General features: G+C 43.3%; 1 protein-coding gene and 1 long non-coding RNA gene across 8 annotated transcripts in view; one reads left to right on the plus strand and one right to left on the minus strand.

Moving 5' to 3' along the window:
• Nucleotides 1–1,351: 1,351 nt before the first annotated feature.
• The window catches only part of AFAP1 (actin filament associated protein 1), a 51,763-nt gene continuing 28,392 nt past the window's right edge, over nucleotides 1,352–24,722 (minus strand). For 2 of the 7 annotated variants that reach the window (XM_083448636.1, XM_083448634.1), the window contains exons 8-18: nucleotides 24,357–24,441; nucleotides 23,857–24,006; nucleotides 21,769–21,980; nucleotides 19,267–19,412; nucleotides 17,178–17,295; nucleotides 15,403–15,660; nucleotides 12,922–13,036; nucleotides 9,948–10,112; nucleotides 9,311–9,501; nucleotides 8,052–8,213; nucleotides 1,352–5,645 (exon numbers count right to left, since the gene is read on the minus strand). In XM_083448636.1, the coding sequence (XP_083304762.1) occupies nucleotides 5,619–5,645; nucleotides 8,052–8,213; nucleotides 9,311–9,501; nucleotides 9,948–10,112; nucleotides 12,922–13,036; nucleotides 15,403–15,660; nucleotides 17,178–17,295; nucleotides 19,267–19,412; nucleotides 21,769–21,980; nucleotides 23,857–24,006; nucleotides 24,357–24,441 (1,629 nt within the window). In that variant the 3' untranslated portion in view covers nucleotides 1,352–5,618. Of the gene's footprint in view, nucleotides 5,646–8,051; nucleotides 8,214–9,310; nucleotides 9,502–9,947; nucleotides 10,113–12,921; nucleotides 13,037–15,402; nucleotides 15,661–17,159; nucleotides 17,296–19,266; nucleotides 19,413–21,768; nucleotides 21,981–23,856; nucleotides 24,007–24,356; nucleotides 24,442–24,722 lie in introns of all 7 variants that reach the window. The other 5 variants (XM_083448635.1, XM_083448633.1, XM_083448639.1 and 2 more) reach the window with 3 other exon arrangements.
• LOC310681261 lies at nucleotides 19,421–21,761 on the plus strand. Its single transcript, XR_014513178.1, has 3 exons — nucleotides 19,421–19,617; nucleotides 20,040–20,130; nucleotides 21,366–21,761. It is a non-coding gene; the product is annotated as an uncharacterized lncRNA (long non-coding RNA).

Raw genomic sequence — 24,722 nt, forward strand, 5'->3', positions numbered from 1 at the left:
AAGTCTTGCTCCCCAAATTATAACCTGATATTTAAAAAGTAGACCCACAACCCCATCCAATAACATAAATTACAACTTCCATAACAAAAATAAAAAACAGTTCCTGATTCATACTTTATTTTGGAATACTAGATCAGTAAAATGTCCTCACAAACATAGAAATGCAGTGTACAAAACCACTTTCTTAAAGCAATTCTTGATCATTAGTAAAACCTTTGCTAAAGGCCTGTGTGAAATGCATGCTGGGAATGGGGGGGGGCAGGTGAGGATCTCTCTCCAATCTGCAGACTTATCCTGGATTCTGTTTTTCTAAGTCGCAGCAGAGCATGACAGAATGCTTGTAACTGGTTTATCTAGAAGGTTGCACAGGAACCCTTCTACCCAAGCTAGAATCAATGAAGCTGCTCACCTGGAAGCACACCAGGAGGCCTTCTTGGCCACTCAGAGCTCTGCCACAGCTCTATACTGCGCATGCGCACACACAAACATACACACCGAGAAAGGGGTGGAGTATATTTCACAGCATTTAATATGGTCTATTTAGAGGTTCTTTCTGTTTTGGCTTGTTTCTGCTTTTTTATCTGTATAAATCCATACTGTACATTATTTGTATATACCTGGCACTTCCAAGACAAAAACCAAGTAACAGCAGGAACATCAGAAGGATTCCCACTGGGCTGTGGGGAGGCGTCCCAATCCCTTTACAATGCCTCGTTTTTGAAAAGTACTAACTCTCGTGGAGAAGAAGAAGTTCAATAATACAGTTACAAAAATGGTTCCTGCAAAGCCAGCATACCAAACAAATCCCCACCTTCTGCATTAAGGGCAATACACACAAACCCTGACTCTGCTGAAAGGTTTTCCTCAAGCAGTGTGTAGTTACACAGGGACTCATTTCCCTCTCAGGCTCAAGACAGGGACGCCTCCTCCATGCTGCATCTCCCCTGTTCCTGTCCTCCCATTCACACCCGGCTATTGGGGAAGGCTTTTGTGTTTTCTTAAAAAGTCCTCTGCACATCTTAAGAATTTTAAGATATGCATTTTTTATGCCTTCTTAAAAATGCACCAATACAGTGGTGCCCCGCAAGGCGAAATTAATTCATTCTGCGAGTTTTTTCGTTCTACGAGTTTTTTTGTCTTGCGAAGCACCAATGTGTATTGACGGCTTCCCATAGGAATGCATTGGCGGTTTAAAAAAAAAGTCGCAAGACGTTTTCGTCTTGTGAAGCAAGCCCATAGGGAAATTCGTCTTGCGAAGCAACTCAGAAAACGGAAAACCCTTTCGTCTAGCGAGTTTTTCGTCTTGCGAGGCATTCATCTTGCGGGGTACCACTGTACATATATATTATTATTTTAACCAAAAAAAAAAGGGACACCTGTTTTTTGATGGCCACACTAACCAGTCAATTAGTATTCTGCTAATTCAGATGAGGAGGTAACTTTGTGCTTGTCAAAAGGGTTAGCCAACCAGAACTTCATTGAGCCTGCTTTTACTGGGAACAGGAGGTACCTGATGTTCCTTCATTTCATTCATTCACTTATGTACCTGTCCTTAAAAAGCTGCAAAGGCAGAGCAGGCTCCCTCCTCAAGCTATGCACGTCTGTCTTGGGCCTGAGTTTAGTGAAATTTACCAACCGGGGGGAATACAAAGATGCAGCAACTGAAATTTAGAATACACACTCTGCTCAAAGTAAGTTTCACAAGGGAAAAATAAAATTGCACATATCTGGTAATTTATTCTAGTTATTGTGCTCTGTGATCTGTTTAAACGGGACAGCAACAGAAGCTGCTGATCCTTATTAAACGTGCTGATCTAAGGTCTAGGATATATCATAAATATGTACATCTATAAATTAAACATTTAATGAAATATACAAATAAATTAGTTTAAAATAATTTGCCTAAATAAAATAACTTTTGTATACACTTCCTTGCACGGGACATTTTGTGGGATATAGATGACCTTTCTGCACACCACAGTCTGTAAAGCCCTGCCAAACCGCCATACAGGCCAGACAACTAAAGGAAAAAGGAACATGGAATGAGAGAGGTGGGCAGTGCTTGCCACAATTAACCCCTTCAGGGAGCATTTTATCCTCCCCACATGCTTCAGAAATTAACAAAAAGCTTATTATGCGACCAATTTGCAACAAGTGATGCATCTACAGGGTTTACTCAACCCCGTCCATGGGCTGCTCCATTCAGGACACTAGTGGACGCTGTTCTTATACAAATTCCTTTGCATGTGCAGAGCTGCCCTCATCACTTCCTCGATATGAAAGCAAAGCATGGGCTTTCTGGGGATATTTTGCTTGCTTCCCCTCCACAGGCAGACAATCCAAGCCAGCTGGTCAGTAGGGCACCAATGGACTATGGCAGTAGGTTGCCTTTCCAGTCACATATGCAGGAAGCAAAGCCCTCTAATTCTTTGTATGCGCAGTGGTGCCCATTGACACCAGCGGCAGATTCAATATACATGCAGCAAAACAAACGGTCCTGTACTCAAATCTGGCTCTAATCATTCTGAACAAAGACAGTGCCTCAAAGCTTCACAGTGTGGTCAGTGTGAATGATTAGATTAGGAACACAGGAGCACGAGGAACATGTTGGGAGTTTTCATGGGAATTTTAAACCTTCCTCTGATGGAAATCATGCAGGTGGAGGGCAGGACTGTGTAAAAGAGCCGCCTTTCACCACACCAGCCTGTCCAAACTTGAGGCCCTGCTCCGTAAGCCCCTGCCAATTAAAGTTAGGTAGGTGGTGGCCAGCAAGGGGCGGGGGGATGACATTTTAATTCATAGCACCCCATTTGTGGATTGTATCTCCAACTATGATGTCATTTTAGCACCAGAGGAAGATCTGAGCATTTCAGCATATAATGTGAGCTGGTCTTGATTACAATTTTACACATTCTGCTGGATTGTATGAGTTTGCTTTAATTCCTGCTTCTACTATGCAATATATACCACATCTCAAGGTGGGGAAAACAAAGTCAGTTTATCCACCTTCTTCCATGTTCTGGAGGGATCCTGCCAACAGGGAGGGTGAACGTAAGGGTGTCCCGTCCCCCACCTCTGGCCTTGATTTTTAAACACAATTTCCCTCCCATTGGAAATTAAATGGGGTGAACTGATGGGCTGACGTAATTTTCTCCCTGGTTTGGGGACATCAGGGGAGCCAGGAGGCTGTGGATCCTTTGGCTACTGAAGCTGTCATGACAGCACAGCGGAGAACTCCAACATCAGATCCCCATTTAGGATCAAAGCTCTCTCTTTCCACCAACCAGGAGGGATCTCAGCATCCTACGGCCCATGGGGTGCCTTCATTGGATTTGTAAAGCACAGTAAATAAAACAAATGTCCTGTTACATTTATCTGTAACACAGCACTCATCCAGAAGGTGCCATTTGCCTACGACCTGACCTTCCCTATCCTCAGTTTCTGGGTGGTGGCTGAAACTTTCACTTTGGGTCTGACATCCCTTTCTGGAAAGTCCCGTGTGGGCCTACCTGATCTTATGTGGAAGGATACTGCTGGGGTAGAAGACTCAAAAGAGGATTGGTGCCACCTCTCTTGAGTAGTTCCCCCCTCCCTACTTATCTTATTAAAATAAAATGCATACATACATAAAATTGCTTGCATTCTGAATTGAGCTTTGTCTCCTACTTGACATGGTGATGGGGTGCCTTGGCCCCCTTGAGTTGCAGGGGAGGGCAGGATGGAAAACCTGTCCTTTGGGGAGGGATTGTTCCTGCTCTGGCTCTTAGCTGAGCACCCCAAAGTGGCAGGTAGGTCAGAAGAGCAGCCTGCTCAGCCAGCGTTGCAGCAGGGGGGGAGAGTGTCCTGGCCATCTTGTAGCTTGACCTGAACTCAGCTCCATAGAAGGGATAAAGAGATGCTCTCCCTGGAAGGACCGCCTGCAAAAAAGAATTCAGGGAGCAGACACACCCTTCTAACTAAGGCTGCAACCCTAACCCCACTTACTTGGGAGTAAGCCTACTGAATTCAATAGGGCTTACTTCTGAGTCGACATGGTTAGGGTCACACTGTAAACCTCCCTATTGTGGTCCCTTTGGTCTGTTCTCAGGAAAGAAACAGAAGGAGCAAGAAGCACCTGCCAGTGGACGCTGCCTCCCAGCTGCCTTGCACAATATGCCTGGAGAGGGAAAGACCTTGGAGCAGCCCATCTGCACAGCAGCTGTTTCCCTAAGATCACACAAAACTCTGGACTGAGGCAACAGATATACTAAGGAGTATTTCCAGAGGAAATTTTTGTTACACTTATGAGACATTTCTTTGGGAAGTGCAGAATAATAAATGATCATTTATATTCCACTTTTCAAGCGCTTGAAGCATTTCACATACATTATTTGCAACAACCCTGCAGGACAGGCCAGTATCATTATCATTAATGATTATTATTATTACTACTATCCCCATATTGCAGATTGGGTGGTGAGGCAAAGACACTGCAGTCTGCCCACGGCCACCTAGCAAGTTCACAGCTGAAGTGGGTTTTCAGCTGCAAACTTCTTGGCTTACAACTCATGCTTTTAGCAGGAAAAAGAAACGTCATATAAACTTAGAAAAATAAACATTAAATTGTTTTCTTTAAAAAAATGCAGGGACACAGACCATCTTCTAAGCAGAGATCACTGAAGAGAAGAGGTGCTTAAGGATAACAATTAAAAATTGGTTTATTCTAAACATTCATTGGAGGTTGAAAGAATTTTACCTTTTAGCATTGAGAGAAAAGTGGCATTGTTTTAAAAGGGGGGGGGTGTTACATTTTTAAAAAATCAGATCTTTTTTTCCTTGGAATGTTTCTGAATGCAATGAAACATTAGTTGTTCTTTAGACTGTTCCTTATTTTCTTCCTATATATCCTCCTCAAAACAACTTTAACTCTGGAGGGGAATTTGAAGTAGAGAGTTATTGATCCTGTTTACTTTGTGTGAAGGGGCATCCATTTCTATGGGCTTTTTGTGGGAGTGGGGAATCCATCTAAAACATTTGAAGAAAATAAAAGCATCTTCAAAAATAACATTTAAAAACGATGGAAGCTCTTTTCTAGTACAGCAGGGAGGAGCAGTTCTACACTAGTACCAAGGTAATATTTCAGTTGTGTTATCCTTCTTGGTCTCTAATCACCATGGAAAACAGCAGGTGCACGACTTCCACAGTGGCTACAGTTTTTTAGTCTTCTACTTTAAAAACCTTGTAAGAACTGAATGAGTTGAGAATCCCCACATTTATCCAGCAACTTCTACAGAGAGCCAACATCTGATTTTGTACCAAATGATTAAAGCTATCTAAAACTATTTCAAATGAGTACCGAAACATGCCAATCTCAAATTCCAACCAACACAATTGCTAGTTTAACCTGATCCATCTACGTAACCATTTAAAATGTTCCTTTTATATTATGTTATTTCCGGAAGAAGTGTCACAGTAACAAAAATGACACATTCAAGATGGCCCTCCTCTTGGCTGTGTTAAACCCATATTGACCACTAACTGAACAGGATTGACAAACCCTTTACACCATGGTGCAGGTAAATCTTCTTCAGTCCATCTTGAGCCATACCAAACAGGGCACCAGTGACGATCTTACTTCTTTATGTTCCATTTTTCATCTCCCATTCCTAGAGGGGGAGACATTATATCAAAGTCATGTAATACTTGACTCAAGTACATCTAAAATGCAAGAGTTGTTCAGTGGACTTTACTGTATTCCAGGCTGCCACAGCCTAGGCAGAAAAGGGGCCGAATTGCAATTTATGCAAGTTGAAAGTAATCTTTGTCAAATCTTTATTTACTTCACATGAACTAGAACAGGAGGTTAATACACAAGAGAGAGATGCTGCTATTCCATTATCTGCAGCTTACTGGAAGGGAAGAAATCAGGCAAGTCCAGAAAGAAATTCTAGAACCTAAAATTCTTACTGACTTGAAAAAATAATTGTACTATTTAACATCCTGTGATTCTTTGTATATCTGACCCTGCTCACTGCTGGAATAAGGCCCAAAGGCTTTCCACTGTGGTAATGTGGCTATACAATTTCAAGAAGTTACTGCAACTAAGGTCCTGTTGGGGGAGTATGTGTGAACTTGATAGAGCAGGACTGTAGTGGTGGAATCCAGCCCAGTTCCCTTCCTACCTCTGGGGTAGGAGACTGGGGCTCGAGACCTTTCAAAGCTTGGCTTCCAGCCAGAAGAATGGAAGTAACTGGACTGGATAGGACCAGATCACAAATGAGACTGCTAAAGCCTACCCCATCTCCTTAAGGAAGGGTGCGGCCTAAGGTGTAAGCAAAATCCCCCCCCCCCTTTTAAATCAAAACTGTGTATGGATTTTATCTGATATACTAGGCTTGGTCCAAGACGTCCATTTCTCACATGACAGCATGCCATGCCTTCCACATGAAGATCTGCTTGCTTGAAAACACCCTGAAGTGAAAACTACACACCCTGTTAAAACCATAGAAAAAGGCCTTCCCTCTGAGGCAGCATGTGGGACAAAATCCTCATGCTTTTAAACCAGCAACTCCCACAAGAAAACAAGAAAAGTGTCCTAAGAAGACTGCATCATCTCTGCGACTAAGATAATGTCCAACTAGTCTCTCCTGTACCCACCACCAGCTACTGGGCAAAGCATTTCTTTGTAACAAAAATGTGAATCACAGCATCAGAAAAAAGATATACTGGAAACTGGACTGCAGTGAAGTACAAAACAGGAAACCAATGAAAAAGGAGGGAGTCGGTTGTTATCCTGGCACAAGTCTTGATGTGAAGTTCGTTTTTTGGGGGGGAACCTACAACTGAAATGATCTGAGGCTGTTAAAAATGAGGGGAAGTGTGTTTGCCTCCTGTGAACAGTGGCAAGAATACAGAGGAAGCAAAAACAGAACTCTGAGAAAGGGACTGTTCCACTTGCTAGTGGCACAAGAGTTGGTAGAGATGATTGCTGCTAATTTTAAGTGCTAAATTTCTTTAAATCATGTTTAAAGTGAAAATACATTTATCATATTTATTATGTAATTTGATTTTTTAAATGGAAGTTTAATGGAAGTTTTTGCATGGTTAAAACTGCCCTTTTTAAGTTATTTCCTTGCCAGTGTAAATTCCTTTTTAAAAAAACATAAACCCCTGGCTTGGGAAGTGAATTCTATGTAATACCAAAAACAAGAGTCCAGTAAGAAAAATGCAGACCTTTTGACAGGAATGAATCCTAATCCCAATTGTATAAAACCAAAGTAGAGCCAATTTTCAGTTTTGTTTCAGTTGAGTAATTTGACCTCATGTATATCAACATTAAAATAGTGAGGTCACACCACAGGTAGATAAAATTTAGAACGTACTTTTTTCATATCATCAAGAAAATGAAAAATAGGATAAACAGGGAAATGTATGCAATCATACTGAGAACAACAAAGCATGTATGAGCAAGTATTTGAAAGTATTTGAAAAACTAAGGTTCATCAAGCACTTCTGCTTGGCCCAAGCCTAGAAAGCATGGCTTTGTGTGGATTTCTGCTTGTCCCACACCTCCTAAGCACAGGGCTGAGTGGTTTTGCCCTTGCCTCACTGCTTTCACCAGAAAAGCCCACTCTGTAGCAATAAATAGGAACAGATACCAATCTGTAGAAAACCAAACTGAAATTTGCTCCAATTCAGTAGCAAAGATCAGGTCTGCTTGGGGAAAGCGGCAGGACAAGAGCAAGTCTGGATGAGTCCTCATTCTTGTAAGCCGTGGGAAATACAATAATTTAACTAAGTTTCAGCTCTTAAAGCAAAATACAAGGAGTGTATTATAGGAAACTGAAGAGTCACTGAAAATGTTCAACTATTCTTCCCTTCAGTGTGAACTAAAAGAGCAATCACAGCCTTGTAAGACAAGATAGCCATTAACTTTTTCTTTTCTGAACAGTGGCAACCCTTTCAGAACCAAAGTGAGACAGAAAACTGGCTCCTCTAGTGTGGGCAAAAAGCAAATAAGCCAAGCCTGTAAATATTGGCAGAGTACCATCGGAGGCGGAGGCACATCTCACCTTTGCCTTCTGAAGCACATGGCCTCTGCAGGGAGAGGTGCTGGAGGAGGAGTGTCTTTTCAGGACTACAGCACTGTTCACAGGCACAGAACATTCAGTATCACTTGTATCACAGCTGGAGATAGGTGAATTCTCCAGAGTCTGATGCTTTAGAACTGGAGACTGTAAGAATACAAAACCATTTGAAATCATGACAGCTATCAAAACCTGCTCCTTGGTCTCAGGAACCATCGTGCAAATTTAGGATGCAATAGCTTAAGAGGTGTGCAGGTGGACCATGAGCAAACGACTTTCCAAAATGTATAGATGGGACTACAGAGTGTGACTGATCTGATCTGAGATGGTTTACTAATTGCCTTTATCTGGTAACAAGATCAGTACTTTAATGCAGTGGTTCCCAATTAGCTAATTACTGAGGGTCCCCTATTTTTCAAAAGTCAAGCACTGACCCCCCACTTTCAAATTTTCTGATACCACAAAGCCATTTTTTGAACAAAATGTTGGCTAGCCCCTAATAAGCAAACAATTTTAGGAATGCTAAAAAACAAGACTAGGGATAAGCGATATCCGGTTTTCAACATCGTGATACATCAGCAGCTAAACATCACAATATTCCAATATATAATGACGTTTGAAACTGGAGATCAGGCGTGGGGATGAGGGAAGGAGCAGCCATGGAGATTGGATGGTGGGGGGGGGGGGGAGGTGAGGAAGGGGAGTCACTTCCACTGCATGGTTTGAGTGGGAGGAGATGGGGATGGGGGGTGCATCAAGTCACGATCAGCGGGGCAGCCAGCGAAGATGCCCTGCTGACTGAGAAAAGCCGCTCTGCCTCAGTGCCAGGGGAAGGCAGTGCCACAGTGCCTTGAAGTGAGGGCGATCAGTTGCCCTGTTCTCCGTCAGCAGGAGGGAAGGCAGCTCAGATCAGCAGCGTTATCGGCTGAGATCATCATGGGATATTGACGACACCCTGAAATTGACTGCTCTGCTCTCTCTCACACGAGGAGTGATATATTGCTGCGTATTGCCGGGTCAAAACCGTTATTGCGATGTGATTTCAAAACCGGTTTGGGCCAATACATTGAAAAACTGCACAGTGCTAGAACAGACCATAAAATTTGTGATATTACCATGCAAAAATGACAAAGAAATCGCTTGGAGGAGGCAAGGGATGGGTCCCCGGAGATCCTGGGTGTGTTCCACTGACCCCCAGGGGTCCCCGGATCCCCAACTGGGAACCACTGCTTTAATGGAAGTACCTGTGCAGTTGAGGTTCCTGATTTAGGCTCAATCGCCAGTCCCAACGTGATGCCACCAGCCAAAGCTTTCTTCAGGTTCTCTTTCACCTCTGTCAGCTCTAGTTCCAGAGTAACACGTTCAGACTCTTTCAACTTACACTCCTCTTCCAACTTCTTTAGTTTATCTTCAAGGATAATTAGTGTTTTCCTGCCTGAAATTCAGAGGCAAGGTAAGTGATATCTGAGGCAGGGGGAGATTTGTACATTCCTAGTTACTCAATGAGGCCACAACTCTGCAAGCAACTTCAAGACGGAGGCATAAGACTTACTGCAATTTGACCAGATACCATCTTGGTTTCTTCCTCCTTTGTAATATCTAGTTGAGTTTACATCTCTGTCCTGGTGCCATTACCCCTATGACTCCTTTAATGATTATTTAGTAGTAGTAATAGGAAGAACCAATGATAATATTTCTGATTTTGTTTAATGTGTTTTATGCATTTTTATCCTATTTTATTTCCGCATATTGCTTTGGGGCATTCTGTTGTGGGAACAGACTAACTAACTAACTAGTCATATACCTTCTCCTGCTACTGGAAGTATCTTTCCTGAGATTCTGGTCATACAATGGTCTAAGAAGATCAAACACCCAGCATACCAGCATTCGCTTCCAGGGCTGCTCTAAGGTCTTTCCTTTCCTTTCGAAGCTGAGCCAGGCGATTCCTCAGAGTTTCTCTTCTCCTCAACAGCTCCTCCTCTTTGGTCTGTAACCTCTTTGCATCTGCTTCAACACGGTTCTTTCCATATTTGTACTGTTCAGCATCTACACATAAAGGTGAACTATTAGACATCTGAGAGCAGGAATGCTATTAATCTTACCTTCTTATATGGGGGCCTTGGCTTTGCATGTGGGAGAGCTAAGGGTCACTCCCTGGCACCTCCAGGTTATGCTGGGTTTCTCAAACTTGGGGTCTTCAGCTGCTGTTGAACTACAACGCCCATCAATCCTGACAACCGCTTCTGCTGGGTAGGGATGGCAAGGGTTGCAGTCCAACAACAGCTGAAGGCCCAAGTTCGGGAAACACTGCCCTCGAGAGCCACGGCCACATGGACAACACTGAGCTAAATGGATGAAGGGTCTTGACTCAGCATAAGGCAGCTCCCCAGGTTCTTATTAATCAAAAAGCTAAGTCCCAACACAGACATTCTAACAGCCATCCAGCAGATGTGGCTGTTTTCCGAGGCATACAAATCCTTTCTCAAATGTAGCCACCAAAACTCTGAACCGTATTCCAAGATCTCTGCTTGTCACATCTCTTTCCCAGTGTGGTTGCTGTAACCACGCCAACTGTGGTCCAGGGGTGTAAACCTTTCGGCACATTTGTTTTAGCTTCCCGGCATGTTTATGAACCACACATGACACCTGCAGCCTTGGGATGTCTGTCACTTGTGTGGTTTGTAAAACACACCAGGAATCAAACCCACGTGGGTTTAAATACCTGGACCAAAGAAAGAGCAGTCAGGAAGGCTGAGGCAAACATGCCATCCAAAATTCTTAAGTAATTAACAGGAAGACTGAGAAAAGAAGATGAGAGTTTAATTAAGTTCCCTAGTTGTTCAGTGATTAACTAGTAATTGGAAATCACCAAATTCATTACCAAATGCTAACTGGTAGGACTGTAACTTTCAGATGACCTGAGAGTTAAGAAGGGCATGTATAAGAAATGGAAGAAAGGAAATCACAAAGGAGGAGTAGCAAACAGTTGCAGCGGGAAAGTCAGGCTGGCTAAAGCTCAGAATGAGCTTGGGCTCCCAAGAGAGGGTAAAAAAGATAAAAAAAGGTTCTTTGGCTTTGTCCGAAGTAAGAGGAAAAACAAGCAAGTGGTAGGTCGTATGTGTGGGGAAGAAGAACTACTCAACACCTACTTTGCCTCTGTCTTCACCAAAAGGAAAGTGATGCTCAACATTGTGATAACAGAATAAATGATGTAAAGAAGGAGCTGCAGCCCAAGATAGGAAGGGAGAAGGGAACACCTAACTACTTTAAATGAATTCAGATCTCCAGGGCCTGATGAGCTTGCGGATGTAATTTCAGAGCCTTTGTATTTGAGAATTCTTGGAAAACAGATGAGGTCCGTACAGACTGGCAGCAGGGTAATGTTGTCCCCGTCTTCAAAAAGGGGAAAAAGGAAGACTCAGGTAACTATCAACTGGTGAGCTTAACATCAATATCAGGGAGGGTCCTTGAACAGAAAATTCAAGAGTCGGTCTGTGAGCATTTAGAAAAGAAAGCTGTGATTACTAAGACCCAGCACGGGATTCTCAAAATAAGTCATGCCAGACCAATCTGATTTCTTTTTTTGATCAAATTACAAACTTGGTGGATTAGGGAAATGCTGTGGACATAGCGTATCATGATTTCAGTAAGGCTTGTGACAAAGTCCCCCCTGATATTCTCGCAATGAAACTGGTAAAATGTGGGTTGAACAAGGCAGCTGTTAGATGGATTTGTAGCTGGTCGACAGACCAAACCCAAAGAGTACTCATTAATGGTTCCTCATCATCCTGGAAAAAAGTGACAAGTGGGGGGGGGCACAGGGTTCTGTCCTGGGCCCATTGTTCTTCAACGTCTTCATAAACAACTTGGATGAAAGAATTGAGGGGATGCTCATCAAATTTGCAGATGACACCAAACTGGGAGGGATAGCTAATACTGCAGAAGACAGAATCAGAATTCAACATGACCCTTTCAGATTGGAGAACTGGGCACAAGCTAACAAAATTAATTTCAATAGGGACAAATGTAAGGTTCTGCACTTAGGCAGATGCATAAATATAGGCTAGGGGGACATCTGGTTTACTAGCAGTACATGTGAAAAGGATCTAGGGGTCTTGGTAGACCACAAGCTTAACATGAGCCAACAGTGTGATGCAGCAGCAAAAAAAGTGAATGCTGTTCTAGGCTGCATCAAGAGAAGTCTAGTGTCCAGATCAAGGGAAGTAACAGAACCCCTCTATTCTGCCTTGGAATACTGTGGAATACTGTGTCCAATTCTGAGCACCACAATTTAAGCTGGATGTTGACAAGCTGGAACGTGTGCAGAGGAGGGCAACCAAGATGATCCAGGGTCTGGAAAGTAAGTTTTATGAAGGAGCACTTGAAGGAGTTGGGTATGTTTAGCCTGGAAAAGAGGAGACTGAGAGGAGATATGATAGCCATCTTCAAATATCTTAAGGGCTGTCACATGGAAGAGGGAGCATGCTTGTTTTCTTCTGCTCTGGAGGGTAGGATGCGAACCAATGGCTTCAAGTTGCAAGACAGGAGATTCCAACTAAACATCAGGAATAACTTCCTGATGGTAAGAGCTGTTCAGCAGTGAAACAGACTCCCACGAGAGGTGGTGGACTCTCCTGCCTTGGAGGTTTTTAAGCAGAGGTTGGATGGCCATCTGCCATGGATGCTTTAGCTGAGATTCCTGCATTGCAGGGGGTGGGACTAGATGACCCTTGGGGTCCCTTCCAACTCTTAAGATTCTACAATTCTATGTAGCTGATTAATCAGTTAACTCATTAAAAATATTTTAACTGACTGAAAAAGTGGATTTTTCTTTCCTTAAATAGGAAACACTCACTAGAATTGCTGCGTTTTACATTTGAAGCAGATTCTGATTTCTTTTGTGGGTTGTTTAATGTTCTTCCTTTCCCCATTATTCCATTTGTAGCAGCAGAAGCCTTCTTTCCTTTAAACTGATAGAAAAAATATGTGTTTAGTAATTAAATATATATTTAGCAGTAATTATTCAATGACAGGGTTTATACTTTTCCTAGAACAAAGCTTCAAAACTGTCCCAAGCTGCCCAATTGAAAGCAGGTTACAAGTTTAAAAAACTAGGTCAGCTGTGAAGGATGCTTCTTCTAAAGCCGCAAAGATAAAACAAAAAGCTCCTGCAGTTTCTTACTGAGCAGAACACAACACAAGAGTGAGACTGCACATTTCTTAAGTCACAGGCTACAGGTGACTATTCAAAATTTTGAGGAACCATTCAGAATGTGCCACATGGTTTTGCAAGGATCTATGTTGCTAATTAATCGCAGTGCATGCTGCTCAAAAGACCACATTTTGTCCCTCTCTTCAGGAACCTGGGAAGGAAGCAAACCACAAGTGCTGGCTTACTGTTTTGTATAAAGCAGCATTTGTGGTTCACTTCTCGCCTAACAAATTACCAAGGTAAGCCAGAAACAACCTTTGGCTTACCATCATGGTCTGTTGGAAGAGAAACAAACAATGAGTGCTGGTTTACTCCCCAGGACATTGGAGAAAGAAGTCAAGGGAGGGAAGTTTGGTGGGGGTACGCTTGAGCAAAATTGCTTGCCCCCTTTTGCTATGGTTTGAAGTAAAGCATGAATCAGGTCAGTGTGAAACTCCCCCCCCCCAAAAAAAAGGAAGTCAATTTCAAATTCGCATACAAAAAGCAGAATTTCAACACTGACTTCAAAAGTACTGTATTTTTCGCCCTATAGGACGCACCTAATTTTTTTGGGGGGGGGATAAAGGGGGGGAATTATTCCTGAGCTTCCCCCGACCCCAGCCCCCAGAACATGCAGCTCTCCGCAAGCCGTGGGAGCCCAGCGCTGGGCTCCCACGGCTGAAGCTAAGCCTGGGCGTGCTGCGCCTCCCCGCTGTCCCCCCAGCTTGCGGAGCTGGCAGCAGGGAGAAGCAGGCTTCTCCCCGCTGCCAGCCTCCAAACGACGTCGGAAGACAGCGGGATGGCAGCGTTCCGCCTCCCCTCTGTCCCCCGAGCTTGTGGGGCTGGCGGTGTGGCTCTCCTGAAGCCTGGAGAGCAAGAGGAGTCGGTGCACACAGACCCCTCTCGCTCTCCAGGCTTCAGCGAAAGCCTGCATTCGCCCCATAGGATGCACACACATTTCCCCTTCATTTTTGGAGGGCAAAAAGTGCGTCCTATAGGGCGAAAAATACGGTAACTATACTGCCAGATTTTGACTTTTCTACCTCAAAGGTGTTTTACATACAACAATTTCAAACTTGGGGAACGTGTACAGTTGCAATCAAAATTATTCAACCCCTATTGCAAATCAGGTTTACTATCAAAATTTACAGGCTTTCAGCTGTTTGCAATGAGCATTATTATTATTATTATTATTATTATTATTATTATTATTATTATTATTTGAATTTATATACCGCCCTATACCCAGGGGTCAAAAACAAAGGCAATTGAAATAGCTCAGGAAACACCTTGGGGTGGATTCAGATGAGCAGCTTAATTGATAAGCTACCAAAGCATTTGAAAAAAAAAAGATGCTCCACAGTTCAAATATATTCCAAGATAAAGTGGTGACCTTGCCACTAGGTTGTTGCTACCTTGCCAACAACAACATCCTGCCCAACTGCTTGTGAAGGTTTTCACCAGCTCATTTTTTAATCTGAAAATGCCCACCATGCACAGACTGTTTTGAGCTTCTGAAAGAATAACACCCCAGAAAGAATTTGAAAAGAGAATGGGGCATAGAATTGAGCACACATACAGATTCAAAATGTAACTTTTGTATTCAAGATTAGTGGATGTTTTCTTGTGGAACTGAAGGATGCCTCCTATACAACAGAGTGGAAAGGCTCAGACAGTATGAATTACATGTGGTTTCTGCACTCTTAACTGTCAGTACAGTACTGCCAACACCTGTGTGTGAATGTGTGTGTGCATGTGCATGCTCTACTTTTAAAATCTAGCCCAGGCGTGAACAACCTGTGGCCCTTCAGATCTTGTTAGGTTCCAAATTCCCATCACCCCATGCCAGCGTGGTTAGTGGGACTTGTAGAACAAGGACATCTGGAGGGTCAGTGGTCTGGTAGCTCTGACCTAGACTAACCCAACGAAGAGAATCCCCTGGGAGCAAAGCATGGGTTGATGGGCTTGTGTTTTATTTCACTGATTCCTCCACCCTCCAAAAAATATTACGCATTTTTATGTGACTATTAACAACACAATTGGCAATGCAGCATGCCGCCTTGGTTAAATTTCAAGCGTTTGGTGCCAGTGCATTATCTCAGAGACACACAAAAGAAAGATTAAGAGAAATAAGCAGCGCAGTACCTGTGACACAGATCCCCTCCCCACAGCAGAGGTATTAGTGACAGATTGAGCAGAAGACAGATTGGATGAGACAGGATATTTATAGTGGTTAGAGGACAGTTTGTCAGTAGATAACCTATTGGTTTTTCGGTCTGCTGGTGGGTAGCGTGCAAAGATTTTCGGAGACGGCAAGTTATCGTACAGGCCCATATTATCATAAAGCCCATCTTCTCTCATGTTTCTGCCACGAGAAGCAGGAAAGCCATCTTCCGGTTCCCACTGAAACACACATACTTAGTAAATTAACACAAACATCATGCATTGGGGGGAAAACATGAAACCATTAGAGAGTTATCTCTGAGATCTCCTTCTCAGCATGCATCGCCTCCATAAGGATCTGCTCTAATTTTAATTACCATAATTCTCTCAGCTCTTGAGTTACTTTTGGAGGCTGTAGTAAGGTTCATCAAGGCTCTACTGAAAGGGATATCATGGGGCTGCCATCTTGGGTCTATTCCCCACACGGCCATAATATGGGAGGAATTCAGCATCATGCTGTTAGGATTGTTCAGTCAGCACAAGTATTTTTGCTTGCCAGGTGGAATGATCTCCCCTCTTCTCCCCTGTGAACTGTTCTGGGGGATTCTCCTGACCCCCCAGAGCCAATTTGGCAGGGGGGTGGGGAGAGAAAACGTTCTGCTGTGCTAATGGGACTCCTTGCGCTTGCTCCTGCCACCACAACTATTTAGTTCAATCCAGCCCTGTGATTCCAGTTGCAGCATTTATGCTATCTGTCCTTACTGAACCTACAACACAAGTGCCAATGACATAATAATGATACAGAAGTTGGCTGGTGGGTCAAAACTGCAAGGAAAATGAGATAGCAAGCATCTGGCTATACCAGGGGTCTGCAACCTTTAAGACAAAAAGAGCCACTTGGACCCGTTTCCGAAGGAAAAAAACCTGGGAGCCACAAAACCATTGCGACATTTAAAATAAATATATCTCTGGAGCTGCGATCTGACAGCGGGCGGGAAGGTGACGTCGGGACGGTGCGTGACTAACGCATGCACCGCCCCCATGCGACGTCACAGCCAGTACAGCGCCCGCCACAATGGGGAGTGTCGGGGCGCACAATGCGCCTCCTCCCCTTGCTAGTATCCGCCCCGGAGCTGCGGCAAAGGTGTAAAAGAGCCACATGCGGCTCCGGAGCCGCGGGTTGCAGACCCCTGGGCTATACCATACTAGGATGTGGCCTGGTTCATATGTAGAGAAGCTGCTTAAGAGACCAGTTTGTTTTGGTAGAGATGACCTCAAACCAGTTCCCATGATGTCCAAAGCAGTTTAAGAGCTTCTTAGAAACCAGACTCTCATCCTGGTTTGAACACAGAGCTTAAAGCACAGTTTTCTAGTTTGGATATAATGGGGAAATGGTTTAACAAGTCAAGAAGTCTCCTTTGCAGCCAGGAGAAGAGAAAGCGGGTGAAGGAGACAGAACCAGCAGCATCATTCTCATTTCATTCTTAGTTTGTGAGGTTCAGATCTGATCAAATCTTAACTTTAAACTTTTCTCTGGGAGTTGCATTAATGCTTTGGCTAATAGAGGACTATTGAACTGTATATATTTATGCTGATTTACATGGGCATGTAGTATTAAAACTATATGCCCTACTTTCAAAGAATCTGTACTTGAGACATAGCATGCCCAGAGTTTCATGCCCAGTGAAACTCTGACAAGCGACTTTGGGGGCTCAACACACGTAAATGATTTGACCTACACAAAAATCAATTCTTACTGATCCATTTATGCAAGGAACATCGTCATAATGAAGTGCCATCCCGCTGGGACACGCATAGCCATTGGCAGCATTTCCTCGATAAGGATTAGTAGACAGAACCCGTCTGTTCATAAAACTAAAACAAAAGCAAAAACAGAACAGAGTTTATGCTGAAAGCACACACAGGGAATGAACATGATTCACCCTTCAAATTCTTCCTTGCATTTCTCCCTGCCTACTGAAGGGTTTTTCATTACAAACACACCCAGTATGGTATCACAGGCTGAAGTGTAAGCCAGGAATCTATCATTTAGCAATGCATTGTGTGGGTGGCGGTGGGAGAGCAGTTCCTGTAGACATTAATTGATTTTAAGGAAATACAGCTATGTATATAGCACTGGAAAGAAGGATTCTGAAGGAAAGGGCCAAAGATGACTACAAGATTTTAGGAACAAGGCTGAAGTTTTAAGAAATGAAATGATACTCTTAAATCTTCCTAGTGGTAGGAAGCATGTTGCTGCAAGTGGTGTCAGCAAATGGCTTCTGCTTTTTTCATCACAACTTGTAGCTCCAAAACAACAAATAATGGGAAGAGATGGACTTCACCTCACTAGAAAAGAATCATTATAAACATGCTCTTGATTATACAAAGGTGGCTCTTTCCCTAGGGCCTGTCTGTAGCCAGATGATGATTGCTGCATCCCAATGCTGTTTTGGGCAAGTCTGGGGCCAAATGGATATACTGCATATGCAAGTTGCTTTGATTAATTTAGTAACTTGAGACATCATTAGAAAAATGCCAATTATGAATTACTAATAAAAACTTGGTCCTAAGAGAAAGGCAGGGTGGGCCCTTCCTCCCCAAACCATGGGTTTTCTCCTTCAAGTATCTGGCAGTGGTTCAAGATTTCCAAAGCTTTCTCTAGTTTTGTAGGTTGGTCCTCCACATGGTAATACTGATAGCACTTGAAAACTGCCATGGGGGCTGCTATCATCTATCATTATAGGTCTGTTAGCCAACAGGGAAGAAGTACTTCATTTGATATTTAAAGGGGGTTTGAGTTGACAGCAGGTCTTCAACATGTAATTAATTGATTAGATTAATCTATTTCAACACTTTTAATTTACTTTAAACGATGTTAAAGAATCATGCAGAATATTTTAAAAATAATACACATACATTTATTAACAGTGCTTATAAAACTGCAGTTGGCAAGCACCATCTGGAAAAAAAAACCTCCTCCTTTGCTTCTTGCTTCAGAAATACTGCTTTTAACCTTATGCAAATTTACTGGTTATTCAACATTATTAATCAATTAGAATTTCTTTGATTGGGCTGCTGCCCTAATTCACAGCAGGTTTTTTGTGAAGCATTTTGAGTGAACACGAGTGTTTAACAATAACTTCACAATGCTCTGATACTTCATTCAGAAGTAAATCTCACTGGCTTCAATTGAATTTAAGCAGAGGCTTGACAACCATATGTCAGGAGTGCTCTGATGGTGTTTCCTGCTTGGCAGGGGGTTGGACTCGATGGCCCTTGTTGTCTCTTCCAACTCTATGATTCTATGAGTCTATGTTTCGGACTGTAGCTTAAGTTGTTTGATAGATTAGAAATGGATAACTTCAGCTTCTACTCACAACTTCAAGCTATCACAGACAAATCTGGTACCACTGGTCTAAATTAAGCCAGACTATGGCTGGCTGCGCAGCCTGTTCCTAGCAGAGGGAAAACAAGCCTTTAACCATTCTTTTTGCCAGTTGGTTGCCAGGTTACATGACTGGGGAGGGGGCTAAGGAGCCTTCCTCTCTGCTCCTGCCCCCACACCCCTTTTTAAGGGTTTACATCAGCTTATTTTAGCCATCTGGGATGGAGGAAATACAGAGGTGCATCTCTGGCTGAGCAGAGGATGAGGGAGTTAAGCCGACACAGCCCAGTTCCGCGAGGAACTCCTTAAGGCCAGCCGGAGATCCACCGAAGCCTAACCCACGCATCCAGGAGGATCTTCCTATAGGATTGCTCCTTACATCTTTTTGAGCATAGAGTCAAAACAATGAAGAACCTAGAGTTCCTGAAAATGTTCTTAACTGGTTTAGCTCCTCCTACCAGAAGGTCTGTTTTGCGGCTTGAATGACACTTGCCGTCACATCCACATCTATGTAGTCATAGTGCAGAGTGCCAGGATCTGCAGAGGAGCCACTTTCAGCCAGCAAAATGCCAATCCACCTGCCCATGTCTTCTGAAGATGAAGCCTACACAAAGATGGGGAAATTTCAGGCAAACATGCACTCTGGTCACTTGAAAGGCATCGTTTTTCATTCAAGTGCACTTTTCTTTCTTTACCAAAAACAATGCATTCGAGTGAACTCATGCCTCACTCTTCAACAGAAAAACATTTTCAGGACAGCTCACCAAAATCAAGCTAAAAACAAGAAGAAGAATGTACAAAAACAACAAGTAAGCAGGATCAAAGCAGCAATTAATACAATTACACAAAATTAAAAGCCTAAAGAAAGTGTAATTGGCAACAGAGGCACCTCTGTAGAGAAGAGCATTTCGTAAGTGGGACACCCCAAAAGAGAGGCCTCTCTCCAGTTGCCACCTCCCTCACATCGGATGAATGGCACCCCCCCCCCCAGTTAGCTCTATTGGTTAGAACTGTGTTTCCCAATTGGGGGCCATATGGCCCCCTGGGGCTGCTCCATGGGGGGCAAGGTGAAAATCATGTAAATTGGCGGGGGGGGGCACGCACAACATGAGGCTAGGGGGCCACAGAGGGAAGTGAGAAGAGAAGTGATTTTTATTTTTCTAATCCTGATTGGCTAATTATTATTAAATTATTATCCGCTTGGCTCTTTTCTGTCAACTACATTTTCCAGGAGCAGTCCTGATTTGTTTCTAGCAGGAGAGGGTGATTGCTCAGGCTCCCATTTTGCCCAGCAGAGTCCGCGATCCAGACCCCCAGGTCAGGTAAGTGCGGTGGTGGGGTGGCAATGGGCAGGGGTGGGAGAGACTGAGCTGCTTGTTGCTGCCGGAAGGGCTGGACCTGTGGCATCATAGGCCTGACTCCACAAGGCGCAGGGTGCAATCCACCCCAGTGCCTAGTGGATCAGGGCCACTGGATGTTGTCAAGGGGTGCAGGGCCCATCGGCAGAGTCAGTCTGGCTCTGCAAGGTGGGGGGTTAAATCCACCCCAAAGTGTCTACTCAGAAGAAAGCAGGACTGAGTTCAGTGCACCTTACTCCCAGGTAAGGGTGTGTGAGTTTTATCTAGGTGGCCAGGGCTCCTCCGCATAACAATATCTTTTTGCACCAGGTCATTGAGGACCACTTGCTTTTTAAATTCTCCGATATATACAGAACCCCCTGTGCGCCTTTTGGACTGTATCTGTAGGTTTCCCTCTCTGTGTCAATTAACTTGGGTCAAATAAGTGTTGCTTACTTTTTATAATACATGGGAGATGGATCTCCCTCGGGAGGTTCTGGACTCTCCTTCCTTGGGGGTTTTTAAGCGGAGGTTGGATGGCCATCTGTCTTGGGTGCTTTAGCTGAGTTTCATTGCAAGGGGGGGTCACTAGAAAGAACCCTTGGGGTCTCTTCCAGCTCCATGATTTTATGTTTTTTCTGCTTCAACAATATTTCATTATGTTCCTATCATTTTATGCAATTATATTTTGTATAAAAATTGCAAAAATAAAACATGTTCTATTTACAAACAAAACATTTAAATAGCTACCTTTCTACCTGTAGGGTGGGGGGGATGGGCGTAGCCAGTATTTTTGCTGGGGGGGGCAGACTTTCGTTAGGGTGGGAGAATATCCTATTTGTATTGATTTTTACTTATTTTGGGGGGCAGCTGCCCCACCCCCCCTTGGCTATGTCTGGGGAGGGGCACAGGAAGGAACCAAGGTCGTAAGGGGGCTGTGGTCTGAAAAAGGCTGGGAAACACTGGGTTAGAGCATGGTGTTGATAATGCCAAGGTCGCAGGTTAGATTCCCACACAGGCCACCTGCATATTCCTGCATTGCAGGGGGTTGGACTCGATGACCCTTGGGTTTAACTCTACAAGTCTATGATTCTATGTTATAGTATAGCATAGGCAATGATGGCAGTATTGCCATTATACAATCATACAGAGAGGTTAATGAGAGAAGCACTACATTCAAATGTAAATATTATTTTGTTTTCCGATTATCTTCTCCTCAGGGACTTAGTGAGAAGTGGAAACTAAGAACTGAAGAGAGAATCCATCTAAGCCACTTTCTGGCCTGATATTATAGTTCAATAGTATAGTTCACTGCCTTGCAAATTAGGGTAATCTTGAGACTGATGTGCCCTACAGATAAGATTTGGAAGAGAGATCAATTTCCCCCCAAATAGAAGCAATTATTAGACACTTTAAATAATGGAAGCACTATAATAAAGAAGTTTCGAAAGCTGTAAATTGATCCAACCGTGAAAAGTGTGGGACAAGAGTGGGAACAAAGGAAATCCTGCTTCCAACATATAATTGGAGACTTTCCTAGGTATGGCATACATTGTTTGGTCAGAGAATGGGATTTTGCTTATGTCACTATTGGCAAAGGATAAGCACACTAAACAACTTAACCTCTAATACGGCGACCTCTTGTGCATTTCGAAGCAGGCGGAATGTCAAGGGGTGTTTGGAGTCCAGTCCTGGAATAACTTCACAGCCACGGAGAGGAATAGAGACAATATGGGTCTTTAGATCTGTTCTGTCTTTGTGGAAAATGAGCTTATTATCTTTCACTCTGCACCAGCGCTCACGCCACCGGTTATTTGACAGCACATTAAGATATCCTGCAAAACACAAAGACAGGCACTTTCCACTAAAAAACCAAAAAGTTCATTCAACTGGACCCACCACAAAGACCCCAAAATCAATGGCAAACTTGTGGTCATACAAATGCCCTTCTCTCTCTGCAGTGGCAAAGGAGTGCCTGTGGCTGTGTCACCACAACACCATGGGCTCCTTTGAAATGATATATACCCACAAGGCTGTATTACTGGTCAGCCTGTGTAAGGTGTATAAACCTCAGGACAGAGTCATATGAATATGTAAATGATTTGACACACCAATGCTTATTAGGGTTGTTGTTCATCTCAGCTGTATCATAATTGTGTTTATCGGGGGGGGGGGGGGGGACGTCAAAATCATTTTTTAAAAACATCAAGTCAACTCTGGTGCTCATCAAAATTAAGGATGTGAAACTGAAAAATAAATACTACAGCTGAAACAGGGGGTGCTTTTAACTAAAGCTTAACTGAGCCACAGAAAAGACATCTCTCTTTGGGCACTCTCCAGCTGGGGTGGTGGAGACAGCGCAAGTATTTACCATGCAGCTGCATCACTGTCCAACGCACACCCAAGACATGTGCTCTCTCTCCCCCAAGAAGCAGAAGCAGCAGCTTCCATCTTTCTTTTAAAGTAGAGCTCTCAATGGAAATGTCTGAAGGCGGCTTCCAGGTGTGCTTAGAATCTTCCCCACAACAGAAAACTGAGAACAGGAAGGAGGCTTCCAAGTGCTTTGATTCAACTGCACTTAGAAGCCTCCTTCAGACCCACTCAGGGCTGGAAGCTGGGGGCTGGTGTGGGCAGGCCAGCACATTCAGGGACACTGAGGGTGGGGTAGCAGGACTGCCCCCACCATGAGTTGCTTAATCAAAATCAACACAAGTCCGCATTAGCATGTTGTCTTTTTTTTCAAAGACCTAAGGGAGAACCAGGTACACAGCCAAGCATCTCTGATGATTGCTACTGCATCAAGGTCGGCTGCCTCTGTAGAATGCCATGGAAACTTTGAAGAAAACCTTGGGGCATTTTTCTCTATTACTCTTGCTTGAAAGTGGATGAGGACCCACTTCTGGTGTGTTTATTTGATTGTTGCGTTTATATCCCACCTTTTTCTCTAAGGTGGTGTGTGTGGTTCTTCCTCTCCTCATTTAATCCCCACAACCACCCTGCGAGGTAGGCTAGGCTGAGAGGAAGTGGCTGGCCCAAGGGCGCCCAGTCAGCTTCGTGGCCAAGTAGAGATTTGCATCCTGGTCTCCCAGGTCCTACGATGGCACTTTAACCACTGCACCACACTTCTCTACACTGTAGAGATGGAAAAAGTACTAGAGAGCAATAAAAAGGGGCTGCATGTAATAGTAAACCATGTTTTAGCACTATGTTCTTGCGCAGGAAGACACAGCCACAAGCACATGGCTCTCTCTCTCTCAACAACTCCTATACAGCAACCAGGAGGAATTCAGCAGAGTTTAGTTGGACTTTCCACAAAACCTGGCTTGTCAATACCTGCAAATCAAAGATTCTGGTTAAAATGAAGAGTTTTTAAGCTTCATAACCCATACTTTGAAGGTGGATTGTTTAAAAACAGACCAGAATTTGTTTTAAATTATGATCTGTGGTCCATACAAAGCAAGCCAGGTCTTGTGGAAAGTGAACCTTCTTCTCAACCACATTTGAAGTTGGGACACAGATGAGAGTGGAGATGCCATAATCTTTAAAGCTACTATTAAATCATCAGAGCCCAAATTCAGTGGGTGAAAGAGGAACGTAACAACAGCAAACCTAGGAGATTGAAACACCACTAAATACTGAAGTTTGGTGGAGCTTTTTCTACCTGTTGCCCTTCAAGTTTAATTGCAGGTAACAACATGGGAAGTTGCTCACCACAAGTTGGGATATCTTCTTCAGCTGATGAGGTTTGTTCATCTGTGGAGGGCTTCTTCTTTCCTAGGCCAATTATCTTTGTTATCTTCTTCCCTGTTACTTTAGACACAGTGCCCTTGGAATCGGTCTTAGAGCTCTTTTTCCTCTTTACTATTAAGAAAAGCATGCATGTGTCAGTCTTGCAAGATTTCAAAATTTCACACCTGCATCTTTAACAGCAGCATGGCATCTACTATATACTTTGGAAAGTTGTTGTCTATGCATTTGGAGACCTCTTAAGATATTGTAACCAAATTTTGTGTGGTGGTTCCTGAGCTTAAGGAACAGGTTTTCAGCTACGTTGCGATACAACTGGACATCGTTATGAATCAAGCTGGCAGAATGAACCTTTCCTCAGAGTGAATGTATATGAAAATTCCATTTTTCTTTTCACCTTTCCAGCACTTAAAATACTGTGAACATTTTATGGTGTGACTCAAACACTGTCAGTAGCATATTACCTTGCTCTTTTCCATTACAGATGGCAGCTATTCCATTTTCTACAATCCCCTCACCATCAGAACTTGGTCTTTCTGAAGATAGTTTCTGCAGGAGAAAATAACTAGGTCATTAGTAATGGGGTCACATTGGAACTGATGTATTATGAATCAGAATGTGCCAACTATTTATCTGGCCATGGGACAAATTTGAGACAGTCAATAATTTATTTTCAAAAATTAACCTTTTCACAGAAGCATTAAATACATAATATTTGTCAAACCCACTCAAACCCACATTATTCCTCCACTGTGGAATTATCTGTACAATACTTTTGTAAAAAATGATCAAAGTGCTTTGATTCTCTCTATATAAACCACAGTCCAGAT

This window comes from Podarcis tiliguerta, assembly GCF_965153285.1.
Source record: "Podarcis tiliguerta genome assembly, chromosome: 7".
Taxonomy (NCBI): Eukaryota; Metazoa; Chordata; class Lepidosauria; order Squamata; family Lacertidae; genus Podarcis; species Podarcis tiliguerta.